The sequence below is a fragment of the Embiotoca jacksoni genome, unplaced genomic scaffold (genome assembly GCF_022577435.1).
Source record: "Embiotoca jacksoni isolate LCO1_2020_lvr unplaced genomic scaffold, fEmbJac1.0.p SCAF_11, whole genome shotgun sequence".
NCBI lineage: Eukaryota > Metazoa > Chordata > Actinopteri > Embiotocidae > Embiotoca > Embiotoca jacksoni.
The window spans coordinates 975,187-988,944 of NW_027185241.1; the positions used below are offsets into that span (position 1 = coordinate 975,187).

Consider the following 13,758-nt stretch of genomic DNA (forward strand, 5'->3'; position numbering starts at 1 on the left):
CACAGTGTCAGAGGTTAAGATTCTTGCATACTTAAGTAAGAGTAAAAAAAAAAAGTGGACATTTTAATTATTTACTGAAGTTAACCAGCCTACATGTAGGGCCTAAATATTAAACAAAAGTCTCAGCCTTCATTTCACTTTTGGAAACAGGAACCACAAGTAAGTCTGCACTCTAAGAAAGAAGCATTCTGTTAAGATAATACGAGGTCTTTAAAACATGAGTAGCATATATGCGAAGAAATGTATTTGAGTATAAAGGAGCACAAAATGGTAACTATAGAAGTAGGCCTACCAAAAGGCGTCAAATTGATACCTGATGACAGTTCTTGACAAAAAAAAAAAAAAAAAGTCCACCACTGTAAATATTGTAATGTGCAGTGCTACTGGACAATAGGGATTAAAAAGTAAAATCTTACCCAGCCATAAAACAGCTTTTCACATTCAAACACACTCGCTTTCAACTGGGTTGAACATTAACAAAGAACAACGTTTCTTTGATATTCTTATCAGCGTCTGGACCGTACCAACCAGCGGGTAAGTGACACATTATTTCCGGGCCAGATTTCCACCTTAGCGAACATAATGTGGACAAAGAAACGCTTTTGTATTTTAAATCATTGCTCTACTCTCACCACTAGGTTCTCGTAGTGAAACTAAGCCACCATCGGCAGAAAAACAAAGCAAAACAAAGTAGTACACCCCCGTGTTTCGCAATCTGTTTCTGAAGGCTCACCTGTTGGCTGCGAGGCAGGCGTGGGGCGTTCAGGTACTCCGTCAACCCACAAAGACCTAAAATGGAGTTGACATTACCCAGCTGAGGAAAAGGACAGCTTCGCTCAGGATTATGCGTTTGTTTGACTTTCTGTTTGTGTATTTGGTGAATTGATAATACTCAAGTCGACCGAGACTCCGAGGAACGGGATTAAACATGTTTTGGACGTTAGTCGTCGCCGCGTTAATGGCGACAGGTAAGTTGGCCTGTTTGGTTTTTTTTTTCCGCCAAACAACTGGGTGGGCCCTCTTCCGCGAAAACTCCGTTGGTTCTCACTGCTTCTCTAAATACGCGACTTTTTCTAAATTTGGACGCATTTATTTGGCTTTGTTTTGCGTGTAGTCATTGTTTTGGGTTCATTAACATTCTTGCAATGGATTTTTTTTTAATTTTTTTAGGGAAGAATATATGTTAAATGATCAAACATGAAAACAGTCATAACATTAATTTATAACAACCTGTTATAACCGGTAGGGGGTGGGGTATTTGTTCTTGTTTAAAATGGTCTTACACTGGTCTGGATACTGGAGTATGTATTTATTTACTGAAAAATAAAGCTGCAGGTCCTGAAACCACGGTAAACCTCATTTTGTGCTGCCGCAACCATAACAATTGCTCGTGAAGCGACAGTGTTGTCTAATGTATTCTTCTGTGACTCATCTCACACACTCTCAGCGATACCAGCAGTGAGGCAATATTGTTTGTGAGGTACCACGCCTTAGGGGTCAATTTAGAGTCATCTTAAGCAAAAAAAAAAATATATATATATGGTATTACAAAATGCGAGTGGCATTTGATGATAATGATTTTCTAATCCACGCAAATCTTCACCACGTTTGATATGTTTCCAGAGTACACCACGGCCATCTCCGTCCAGTGTCCTACCAAGAAGTACGTGGTCATCCTCTTCCAACCCGTCACCCTCACCTGTAACTTCCAGACGGCCGGCCAGGAGATTCCCATCGTCACGTGGAAGTACAAGTCGTACTGCCGGGACCCGATCCAGGCTGCGCTCAATCCCAGCAGCGCGGACAACATCGTGTCTCAAAACAACCCCAACTTCGACGCCAACATCGAGTGCTCCGACAACCAGAGGACGGTACGCGCCGTGGCCTCCAAGAGGGGCAGCGCCGTGACGCTCGCCAAGGATTACCAGGGGCGCAAAATCAGCATCCTGAATAGTGAGTTAATCAAAACGTACACCGTGAAATCCCATTCAGATATAAAGTAAAGACTGATTTTTTTTTTTCAGTCAATAAAAGTAGAATTATTATTATTATGACAAAGTCTTAAAACACTAACTTGTGACGCTATTGTACTCTGACCTTTGACCAAAAATCTACCTGCTCCAGAAATGAAGATTCTAGGTTCAAAGATTTATTTGCTCACTCATATTTACTGTATAATACTATAAGTAGAAACATCCGGAAAATGGGACTTAATGACGGGGCTTAGCCGGAGCGAGAGACGGCATTGCGTCACAGCTGCCAAGTTTCAGTTCTCTAAGGAAGCCTTGGGCCTGAGAAAGACTTCTCAGGATGAGGGCACGGAGGATATTAACATGCAGATGTACTGCAAATATAGACTGATATTTTATGCGCACTTCGCATATGTTTAAACACAAGTCATTCGTGTATCATCAACACTACAAGGATCTGAGAGTCATTCTTCACTGTTCAAATGATCAAAAATAAAGGTGCGCCGGGAATAACCGTGAAGTCATAAGGGGCTCTTATCAATAATTTCATAATCATAATTTGATAGTTTGAGACATATAGTGAAGTTACTCTGGAGCTGCAGAGCAAAGAGGCTCCAGCGTAGCAGCAATATCACACGCGCTCACAATAAACAGAAATACCTGCTGTCTATAACCATAATAATTCTAGTTAGATACGGTGTGTCCAAATACTGCAACTTAACCAGCATTATTAAAAGATCCCACTTGTACAACAGTGTCAAAAACGTAGTACATTTTAATTGTTATTGACAGATGCTGACCTGAATATTGCGCAGACTGCCTGGGGAGACAGCGGCGTCTACATCTGTTCCGTGACCTCTTCCCAGGATCTATCTGGAAATGGCGAAGATTACACAGAACTGATTGTACTTGGTGGGTAACACTTCTCCTTTTCGCCGTTTCCGTCTCTTTCCACACACACACACACACACACACGTGTGGTTACAGAATTAAATATGCGGGGGCAACTGTACCACAAGCCCTTCGAGTGGCTGATGAACTAGTGTGGTGTCAGATTCACAGTAAGACGATCTCTGCCACATGCCAGGTTCTCAATAAGTCTGTTATAAGTTGTAGGCAGTGACGGTAGACAGATAGCACTTTAAAGTAATTGTGGCTTTATCTTTCTTTCACAGAGAGAAAGTCAAACACTACTGACCTCTTGCCTGGAGTTGACTTACTGGTTATGGAAGGTATTATAAGCCCCCTTGATATAGCTGAGATCTCTGAGGGAGTATCAGGTTTAGCTGTAACTGTGATTGTCATTTCTTACTCATCACCCCGGCTGTATTGCTGGAGGTGTCTCAGAGTGTGTGGCTTTAGAAAAATCAACAAACTCGAGCTCTTTCTGTTAAACATTTTTGAACAGGGGTCCCCAACCCGTAGCTCGCTAGCTATTGAGCTACCGCTAGCTATACTCCTCATGAAACACACACAGATCAGAGGACAGAAACGCAGCAGAGACAGCTGGTTCAGCTATGTGAATAAGTGTTACCAAACATGAGTAACTCCCAGAGGGGCAAAAAAAGAGGATTGGAGACACCCGGTCTAGTCATACAGTGGCCGAAGTCGTACTCTAAATGCTCAGTTATAGAGAACGTCTGATTAATTCTGCAGGCCCCTGCATTTAAGCTGCAAACATCCTGCTGTTTGACATCCTTTTATCACATTTCTGTTTGTCTTCCTTTCGTGTGAATCAGCTCCCGCCTGTGACTCATGGTTGAGCACAGGCGGAAAGTATCTGCAAATTTCAGCGCTCATTTCCTCTTCTGTGCTCGACTGTTTTTGAACAAGATGACTTCGTCCCCCGCTCACTCAGCTTCCATTTTAGTTGATTCACGTGAACACGCAGCGTCTCCCTGCTCTTTGTGGCGTGTGCTGCCTGAACTGTCTCTCAGAGTGAAATCGGGGCTTGTCAATGAACCGGCTTTTCCGGTTTGACAAAACCTTTAAAAACATACCCTTACCACTGTTGATCTGATCACAGAAGAACAAAAAGGGGGATCTGAAGGTTCTGCGGTCAAGCCACAAACTTCTGCCGCTTCCCATTCGACTGACAGAGATGCCATTGTCTGTTCAGTGGGAAAAACTTAACCCTTTCTACAAGAGAGAAAAACCATCTTGTATTTATTATGTGTTCTTAAATGTACCTAATGTGCACCCCCCCCCCCTCCCTCCCTCCCCACAGACCAGCTGTTGGTCATCCTGGTTGTGTTGGGGTTCCTCTTGCTGCTGCTCCTGATCGGCATCTGCTGGTGCCAGTGTTGTCCGCACACCTGCTGCTGCTACGTCAGTTGCCCCTGCTGCCCGGACCGATGCTGCTGTCCACGAGCGCGTAAGTACCCGCGACAAAAAGCCCATGGAAGTCTTTCCTTTTGCTGCATGTAGTCGAGGACTGAATACCCGACTTCAAATACTTTTTTTTTTGGACTAAAATGTATCTGTAGCACCAAATAATTTAACCAGTGTTTGATTATATCTTCATGGAGGGCCAAGTTCTTGTATGTCAGCTTGCACTTGTTTGTGTTTATTGCTAAATGAAAAAGAGGTTTTGTAGAGGAAAAACGTTGGAGAATGAAAAATCAAAGAGTTGCTCTGGTGGCAGTATTAAAGCTGAAGTATTGCGCTGGAAAGTATTAAAAGATTTCAAACAACTGTCGTAAATAGATGAGAGCTGTCATTAACCAAAGTGTTTTCATCAAGTGCCCTCCTTAGGTCAGGCTAGTGAGGGTGCCTTTAAAAAGGGTAGTGTGGAAGGGTTTGGGAGGAAGACAGTTAGCAGTTGGACAAATAGCCTAAAATGTATTTTAATTATGGTCTTTTAAGTCATGTAAGCGATTCCTTTACCACTTTAATCTAAGTGCTGAACAGGGCTCTGGGTGACACCACACATCATAGGTTTCTTCAGCTCCATATTTTGAAAGCATAACTACCGAGAACGAGAGGCTGATGTTTAATTTAGAGAATGCAGAGCTAACCACATGGCTGCACACTTTATTTTTTTGTAACCGTTAAGTTTACTTGTGTTAGTGTGTGGAAATGTAGATCACAAAAAGGCCTCACATGAGTAAATGCAAAACTAGTGTGGAACCACAGGCAGGTGAAAAGTAGCTCGGCGTAGCATAGGAAGGAAGTGAAGGAGGAGTAAACCTTTTAGATAGAAAGGTTCCCTGCTAAGCTCACTAATTAACACATTGTATTATGTCCTTGGAAAAGTATTCAAACAAGAAAAAAGATTTACACATCAACAGTAGCTGTGTATGAATTTATGATGTCCCCGCTGCTCCAAACACACGAGGTGTTTCCAGTCAGTCATGCGTTACTTCCACTTTGTCTCTGCTCCGTTGTGTCACAGTGTACGAAGCAGGAAAAGCAGTGAAGAAAGGGGTGCCCAGTCACTACGCTCCCACCCTGTATGCTCCCAGTATGTACGCTCAGCCAGCATACGGTGGCCCCCTGGTCAACCAGCCCGGGATGCCCATGCTGCCTCTACCCAACGGAGCTGGACCCCGACCCCCCCCCCAACGGTTACGGTCATGAATATGACGGCGCCAGCTCAAGTAGGAGTCACTTACTTTAAAACCAGGTCTTTTTGTCTTTTTTTTTGTCTTTTTTTTTTTTTCTTTTCATTCCTGTTCTGATTCTGAAAAGTGTGTGTATGAGTGATTTCTGTTGTAGTTCTCAGTATACAGTTACAACTTGAGTTACCGTCAAAGTCAATATGAATTTCATAATGAGTGTCTTCTGCTTTATTGTTGTCTGTGCAGTAGGACACGGCTCCCAGGTGCCTTTGCTACATGATCAAGACGGTGGGGGTGACCACAGTGAGTGAAGGGGGGAAACAAAAAACAAAAAAACACTTCCAGTAATTTCGGGACGGGTGGGGCTCACTTTAAACATTTTTTTTTTCAGTTTCTTTTGTCAGTAGAAAATGGTGAAAGGGAGTCTAAAGTTAAAGGAAATCATCCCCCCTAATTGTTCGATGTATTGGTTTTAAAAATAAAAACTACATTTAGGTGATTTATTAAAACAGATTTTCTTTGCAATGTAATTGTATCCAAAGTATGATATGTTCAAGTACAATACAAGCCCAAGTATATTGTCTGATCCTCCCGAGAGTCTGTATAGATGACATACAATCATTGTGATATTCCACGTTATCTGTTTATTACAAAGAGTTATTTAATAGTTGTGAATGTGCTATATATGTATTGTATCGTATGTTCTTTTTTTTATCACCGGTGTTTTCCCCTCGTGTCATGTTGACCTATCACTCCCACTGTACTTCTGAAATAGTTATTATTTATTCATAACCTTCTGGCTCATATGAATTACAGTTTAGGTGTTTTGTTGACTGATATTGGCCACAGGTATATCAGCCAATATAAAAAACGTTTTTTTATTTTAATCTTCTTTCCAGAAAATGATGCTTAGGATAAATTAAAAGTTGTTCCATTTGTTTATTCAATTTATAGTTATTCATAATTATCACATTCCCAATAAAGTTCACTGTTCCAGTGCACAGATGTCATTCTGAGCATTAAAGTTTACTGTTAAACTGTAAAATACCCTGGTTATATTACACATCTTTATCATAAGTGTTTGATAGCCACATTTTGGCTGATATATTAGTCATGGACATATTTTACTTTGTCTGGTAACAGTATCGGTCCCAAGAATCCAGTATTGGTTGTGCTATAGTGTCAAAAGATGATTATGATGTCACATATACCTTATTAGATTGTGTGATTTTGTGTATTTTGGGATAGAGACTTGTTCAGTTTGGGCCCATTCTCTATCATAACCTATTATATCAGCTGTAACCTCTATTCTGATATCTCCATCACTGTCACATGATCACCTTTCATATTTGCACAGAAAAAAACCGCAACATAACAAACTTGCATAACAAACGCATATATACACATGCAAACTTGTCAAGTTAAGCCTTGTTTTTATATTGCCAATATAATTACAAATACTTTATATAATATAAACGTAACTGTTCATATTAGCTTTATGCTAATTTAAGACCGCTTAAATTGTTCTTTTTTATCAGTGGGGAAATTTTTGTGGGTCAAACTTGGAGCAAATTACCGTGATATGCACTTCCTCATGAACAAGTTGCATTCATCAGGCTGAAACAAGCGATGCGCGACGATGTTTGTGTTAATAAAAGAGTTGAAATGCCAACCTGAAATGCCAGACTAACAGGGGGAAAAAAAAGTACTGTTTAAAATGAAAACACAAAGGTGATCCTTCGTGAGGCCCGGTGATTCAGTGAATTTCCTCTTTCTTTTCTTCTCTTCAGCTCGCAGTGGATATCGTATCCAGGTAGACCCTGATGGAAATGCCACGCGTGCCATTTATTATATGGAGAAAGAGCTGGCCAACTTGGACCCATCCAGACCTGCTAACTACAACCGCTGTGAGTGACTCGCCACTTCCTGCTGTTAAGGTCAACGGCGCCATAGATGGCTGTGGGTGCAAATGAATCAACGTCCCGTAAACACTTTGAAGAGCCCCTTTACTACTGCAAGTGTCTTGGTTTACATGTCATCCAAGTTGTTCTGTGGTTTATTCCTTTTAGAGGACTCAATACTCAAAATACAGATTAATACAGAACAACTGGCAAATGAATGAAACAAGTCACTGAATTAAAAATAATACATTTATTACATGCCTTGTTATGGATTAATGTAGACTAAACCTCTGAAATCATTACTTTGGCATCACAAAGCTTTGTCAGATCACGAGTGGATATGATATTATCAAAACATTATTTATCTGGAAGTCAAATGAATGTAAATATTCAATTATCTCCCAGCTCTCTTCTCGTCTTTCACAGCTTCCTCGAAATCAAGTGTTTTCAAAGTCTGACACAACATAAGAACTGCGTGGAAATCAGCTCGTGAAATAGAGACTTCTGTACAAACCACAGTGACACATTTACACAGTCCTGGTTTGACCTTATTTGTCAGTGTTTTGTTCCATCTTACCGTGTGTGTATGTATATATACGTGTGTGTATGTATATATACACACATTCAGATGCTGCAAAAGGCTCAGGGTGGAGATGAAAAGATATTTGAGTACATTTATATGTTAAAAAGTTATTAAATAATACTTTATGCCTTGATTTTCAGTTTTTTTTGTTTCAGTAATTTAGCCACAATATGCCAGCCATATCTTTTAGTTTGCTTGTGTTTCAACCAGACACCTTTCATTTCTCGGCTCTTGTACATCACTTCTTCTCTGGTTTTCCTCCCTCAGTGGACAATATGACTGAAGTCAGCTCCCTGCACGACAGCATGGAGCCCCGAGGTCGCGGCGGCGGTCGCTCCCAGCCGCCGCATCTGACGACGGTCTACGACCGAGACGAGGCGATGAGCACCATCAGCAGTGTTTCCCAGCAGGGCCACCGCCGCGACGACCCCCCGCGCCGTGACGACCCCCCGCGCCGCGACGACCCCCCGCGCCGCGGCCCAGGTTACATGGAGGGCGGCGTACGTGCCCGCTCCATGGACAACCTCGACGACGTCGGACGGCGATACCCCAGAGACGACTACCCGCCACACCGGCGCCCAGAAGAGCCGAGAGGCCGGAGGGGGTGAGTCTGAATGAACATGATGAACGGTTGAACGTGCACCGGGTGGTCAGTAACGGTTCATGGGCTTCTTCTCTTCGTGTGCAGTTATGATGTCAAAAACGATGGAGGTGTACGGAAGTGATTTTAGTATAACACAAGGTATGAGTCTTAAAATACTGACACAGCTTTTTAAAGCGATGAAACAGAGTTTCTGTCACTCTAGAGCCCTGCTCGTTTAGTTCATCACCGTTAAATACCTTTTAAATATTCCCCTGTGCTTTCAGAAATTAAATAAATCTGTTTTACGAATTGGGCCTTGGGTTTTTGAGTGGTGGGGTTTCCTGGACTCGTCTTGAATATGAGCTACGGTAATTCAAAGGGGCCTTTTTTGTTTCTTTTTTTTTCTGAGAGGTGGGGTTTCCTGGACTCGTCTTGAATATGAGCTATGGTAATTCAAAGGGGCCTTTTTTGTTTCTTTTTTTTTCTGAAGTGGAAAATGTTTCCATCTCTTCAAAAACTCCTACACATTAGTGACATCAGCACATGTGGTGACTCAGTTCGGTTACGCAGCAGTTTGAAAGATCACTTTCGGGCCTCAAGCTCATCGTCGCCTTCTTTATTGTTTCCATATTTTATTTTATAGTTACAATTTGACAGATTATTAAAAATGCAGTTTAACTTTAGTTTACTTAACAACATTAACAAATCTTCAGTTGTCAAGTCTAGACATGTAGTAACTACTGAATACGGGGATACCAAAGCTCATGCTTAACTGTATTATTTTGTCATATTCTACGCTATAATTTATATTTTATTGATAAATATTTGGGTATCTAAATTCCCCCCAGAAACCACCCTTTCAGTTAAGGTTACTCACTGGGTGGAGTTCCTCAGAAATAGCTGCTAATGAGAAGATTACACAATACATGGTCTACTACTAAAAATTTTAAAAGTGGCACCTGAGCACTCACCTCCTTTCCTGGCAGGAAACCACAGCAATGGCTCACAGACGCGATAGTTTCGGAATCTGGTACATTTGATTGTGAACTACGGGGACAGCACAGTGGCGCAGTTGTTAGCACTGTCACCTCACAGCAAAAAGGTTCCGGGTTCAAATCCAGTCCTGGGCCTTTCTGTGCGGAGTTTGCATGTTCTCCCTGTGCTTGCGTGGGTTCTCTCCGGGTTCTCCGGCTTCCTCCCATCATCCAAAAACATGCACCTTAGGTCAGGTTACCTGTTGCAGCAGCTCCCCCCTGAGAGCCCCCCCTGCTGCAGCGAAGCGAAGAAATTTCCCCTCGGGGATTAATAAAGTGAAATTTAAAAAAAATAATAATAAAAAAAAAACAAAATTACTTGCTCATTTTTCACCAGATATTCAAAATAGATCGAGGCAGATGTGATGTATGTGAATTAGGAATGGCAGATGGCTCGTTATGTATTATATTACGTGTAGCTCCCTCTATCCACATCCTATGTTTTTCTTTGATTCAAAATGTATTAACATTTTTGTTATTAATATTAATTATTAATTTAATATTATTAATTAATAATTATATTAATTATAATTAAATAATAATTGATATTAATGTAATTTTATATTAAATAAAAAAGTTTTTTATTTTTTTATTATTATTAATATGAACATTATTGAAATATATGCAAATCATCCTTATCTTTAAATCCCCTTTTCACACAGGAGACGCAGCTCTTGGGTCTCCTTCGTTTTGTACATGACACCACGTTGTTCTACAAAGAAGTGCAGCTTTTTCTCCTTTTTTTTTTTTTTTAAGTCCGAATGCTTGGCCACAGTTGTTATGTAATATTTCCAGACTACGCATGCTAACCTCAAAATTGTTTAACTTTGTTGTTGGTCGTGTGATTTGTTTGTTTAACGAGCTTCGATTTGAATGTGTTTTTTTTTTTTTTTTTCAGTTCATATTTTTTCCCGAGGCGTATCGATCTCAAGTTTGTACCAATCTGAAAACTACTGTCGGTTAGCATCTGGTCGCCACTGGTTGACGTTTATTACGTTTTCTTTGTCGCTGGATGAGAAATATTGAAATTCAGTCGCGTCGAATCTCACTCCTTATAGTTAGTCTGCACTTAGTGGCCTTAACCCTCACCTGCAATGCGAGCGGCTTAAACTGTTCTGGCACAGCAGTAAGATTTCAACTTGCCTAATGACAACTGCGTCGTGCCTCTTTAGCTCGGACGACGAGTGGAGCAGCAGCGCTCGCAGCGGCTACGATGACCGCAGACGTCGCGACTACTCCCCCGACGACCGCCGGCGAGGCGAGGGCGGGGCTTACGGCGGCCTCCAGGGGCGCCGCACGCGCAGCCGCGACGATCTGATGGACATGGAGAGGGAACGGCGGCACGGCGGCGCCGCCGCCAGGGGCGGCCGAGACGATTACGACGACAGTTTCCTGCGAGAAGCCATGGAGAGGAAGAAGATGGGCGAGCCGCAGAGGGCGCGCAGCCGGGAGCGGCTGGACAGCGAGAGCGACCGGTCGGATCGGGGGAGAGGGGCGCGGGGGCCCCCGCCGCTTCCTCTGACTCCGCCCTCCAGATACCCGGGTCGCCGCGATGACTACCCGCCTCCTCCGCCGCCCCCGTACAGCGAAGATGAAAGTGTGTCATCTTCAAAGAAAAGCAATCTGCGCAAGGTGAGCGAAGGAGAATCTTCCTACTGCCAATTTGAGAGTGTCGAGAAAAGTAGACAAATTTAGGTTATTATAATTAGTGTCCGTGATCGGACAGACCCCGAAGAAGCCGTTCAAATCTTTTTGAATCGTTTTGATGTTATTGTCAATGAATAAGTTAGGCGCTTCAAGGAGATATACTATTTGCTTGAAATGCACACATACACACACACACACACACAGACACACGCAGACACACACACACTTGTGCGTCACTCAGATAACATAACCGTGGTATACAATTCTCCTTTAACCTGGCAGAATTTGCATTGCACCTCAACTTCTCAAACTTTTGAACAGCTTTGGTTGTATTTGCATGTTTCTCCTGGTCGTACTGCAGACCCGAAGCGCCTAAAATGTGATTAAATTGGGATTGGTTTTTATTTTGGTGATGATATTTTCCCCCAGTGCATTGGTTAACTGGACTCTTCTTGTCTTGCAGAATGGAGCTGTGAGTCGGGAGAGCCTCGTCGTGTAAAGCCAACCATGTATGACTCCAATAATGCTTTGTTCCATCTAAAAAAAAAAAAAAGAGACCTGTTTGTTAGACTGTAAATATTAGTTATACTGCTAATTTGCTGTGCTGATTTGACATATTTCATGATTCAAATTGATGCTTCATGTGATTGTAAACTTTTCTAACAGGGAAGGTGTGCGCGGACTAAACATTTTGTGCCTTTTCGTGTATAAACAATTGTGGCTGCCACAAGTGCCTTAATGTGTACAGAATTTTACGTTTAGATGCAGAAGTCAAGTTGGTAAATAATTCCCTTCAAATGTTGTTTACATCTTGACAAGTAAACATGTTCTGATTGTTTTAATGTTTTGAACTTTTATGGAATTTCATTTAACAGATACAGGTACTGATGTAGATGTGTGTGGGGGGGGGGTCTATCGATTGTTTTAGGGTTTTTTTTGTGCACGTGTACTTGTGTAATTGTTTTTATAAGAAACTATGTACATTTAAAGGAATTCATTTTGTTTTTGCTCTTCGCTTTTAGTCATGTTAGTGTGCTCGCTGTATTGAGAGACCTGGTGAACAAAGTGCTCTTAAATTGAATTATTGTTTTTAACTATTTTTTTTTTTTTACACCAACTTGCAGCTTTAAACTACAATATATTGTACAGCTGACCAGTAATACCCTCTAACAAATGCAAAAGTTTATTATGATGTAATGAAACACAATTTTACAATAAAGGTCCCCATTCGCTAGCCATTTGTTTGTCGTGACGAGTTTCACCACTAGATGACAGCATTTTGTCAGTCTGTAATTTAAGAGCAGTAGATTGCATCAGTGATGTTTTTATGGAAGGTATTATGGAGTTAACAGTTCATTGCTCATTAACTGTTCATTGATTTAGAAGTGTTAAATTCAAGGACGACTTTGTATACCGATCAGCGACAAACTGGAAAACGTGTGATTGCTTTACCATTGAAAGTTTAGAACCAGGATGAGGATTTCTGTTCCTCTGTTGACATTTTTTTTTTTTAAACAACTTCCAGTTTAGCATTTGATTTGGTACGCATCGGAAGGACCTAGAAATAACAAAATATATCAAATTTAACACAATCTATCAAAGAAATCTGTGATAAATAAGATTTTAAAAGTGATGTTGATTCCAGGCCACGACTGTGTGAGACCGTTACATTCACACATCAAATATTCATAGTATTCACGTGACTTCCTGACAAAGTCTAGATTAGGTCCAGATAAAGACTAAATTATAGGTCTAATTCAGACCTTATCGTGATGTTATCCGGACCTAATTTAGACCTTTTTGGACCTAATCTAGACTTCAGCTGGACCTAATTTAGACCTTTTTGGACCTAATCTAGACTTCAGCTGGACCTAATTTAGACCTTTTTGGACCTAATCTAGACTTCATCTGGCCCTAATTTAGACCTTTTTGGACCTAATCTAGACCTTTTCCAGACCTAATGTAGACCTCATCTAGACTTAATCTAGACTTTATCCAGACTTAATTTATACTTTATCTAGACTTAATTTAGACCTTATCTAGAGCTAATTTAGACTTTTTCTGGAGCTAATTTAGTCTTTATCTAGATTTAATCTAGACTTTACCCGGGCCTAATCGAGACTTTATCTAGACTATATCCTGAACTAATTTAGACATCATCTCGACTTTATCCAGACTGGGATAATCTATGTATATTCAGATTGTCCATTGATCCACAATGTTTCGATACCACACAAAAAATAAAAATGTCATATTTTACATGAGAAGAAGTAGGCGTAGTAATACTACACTGAGTTTAACATGAGAAACAACAGGTGGAATTTCAGTTGTCATCTCTTAAAGCGAATCACTGCTGCTGTCACGTGGACAACTAAAGATTTCACTTCCAAGAAACAGGTAAGACATTAACACATTCTATGTCAAGTTGCTCGACTAACAGAATTTAATTATATAAATCATGTCCTCTGCTGCAGGTTTAC

At 41.1% G+C, this 13,758-nt stretch overlaps 1 protein-coding gene across 1 annotated transcript; it reads left to right on the plus strand.

Annotated features, from left to right (window-relative positions):
- The first annotated feature begins 784 nt into the window (after positions 1 to 784).
- On the plus strand, positions 785 to 12,512 carry lsr (lipolysis stimulated lipoprotein receptor). Its single transcript, XM_069141133.1, is given in 12 exon segments — positions 785 to 968; positions 1,624 to 1,953; positions 2,763 to 2,882; positions 3,146 to 3,202; positions 4,198 to 4,344; positions 5,365 to 5,515; positions 5,517 to 5,569; positions 5,777 to 5,833; positions 7,321 to 7,437; positions 8,282 to 8,618; positions 10,804 to 11,263; positions 11,742 to 12,512. Coding segments are annotated over 12 exon segments (1,905 nt in total). The 5' UTR covers positions 785 to 928; the 3' UTR covers positions 11,778 to 12,512.
- Positions 12,513 to 13,758: the final 1,246 nt, after the last annotated feature.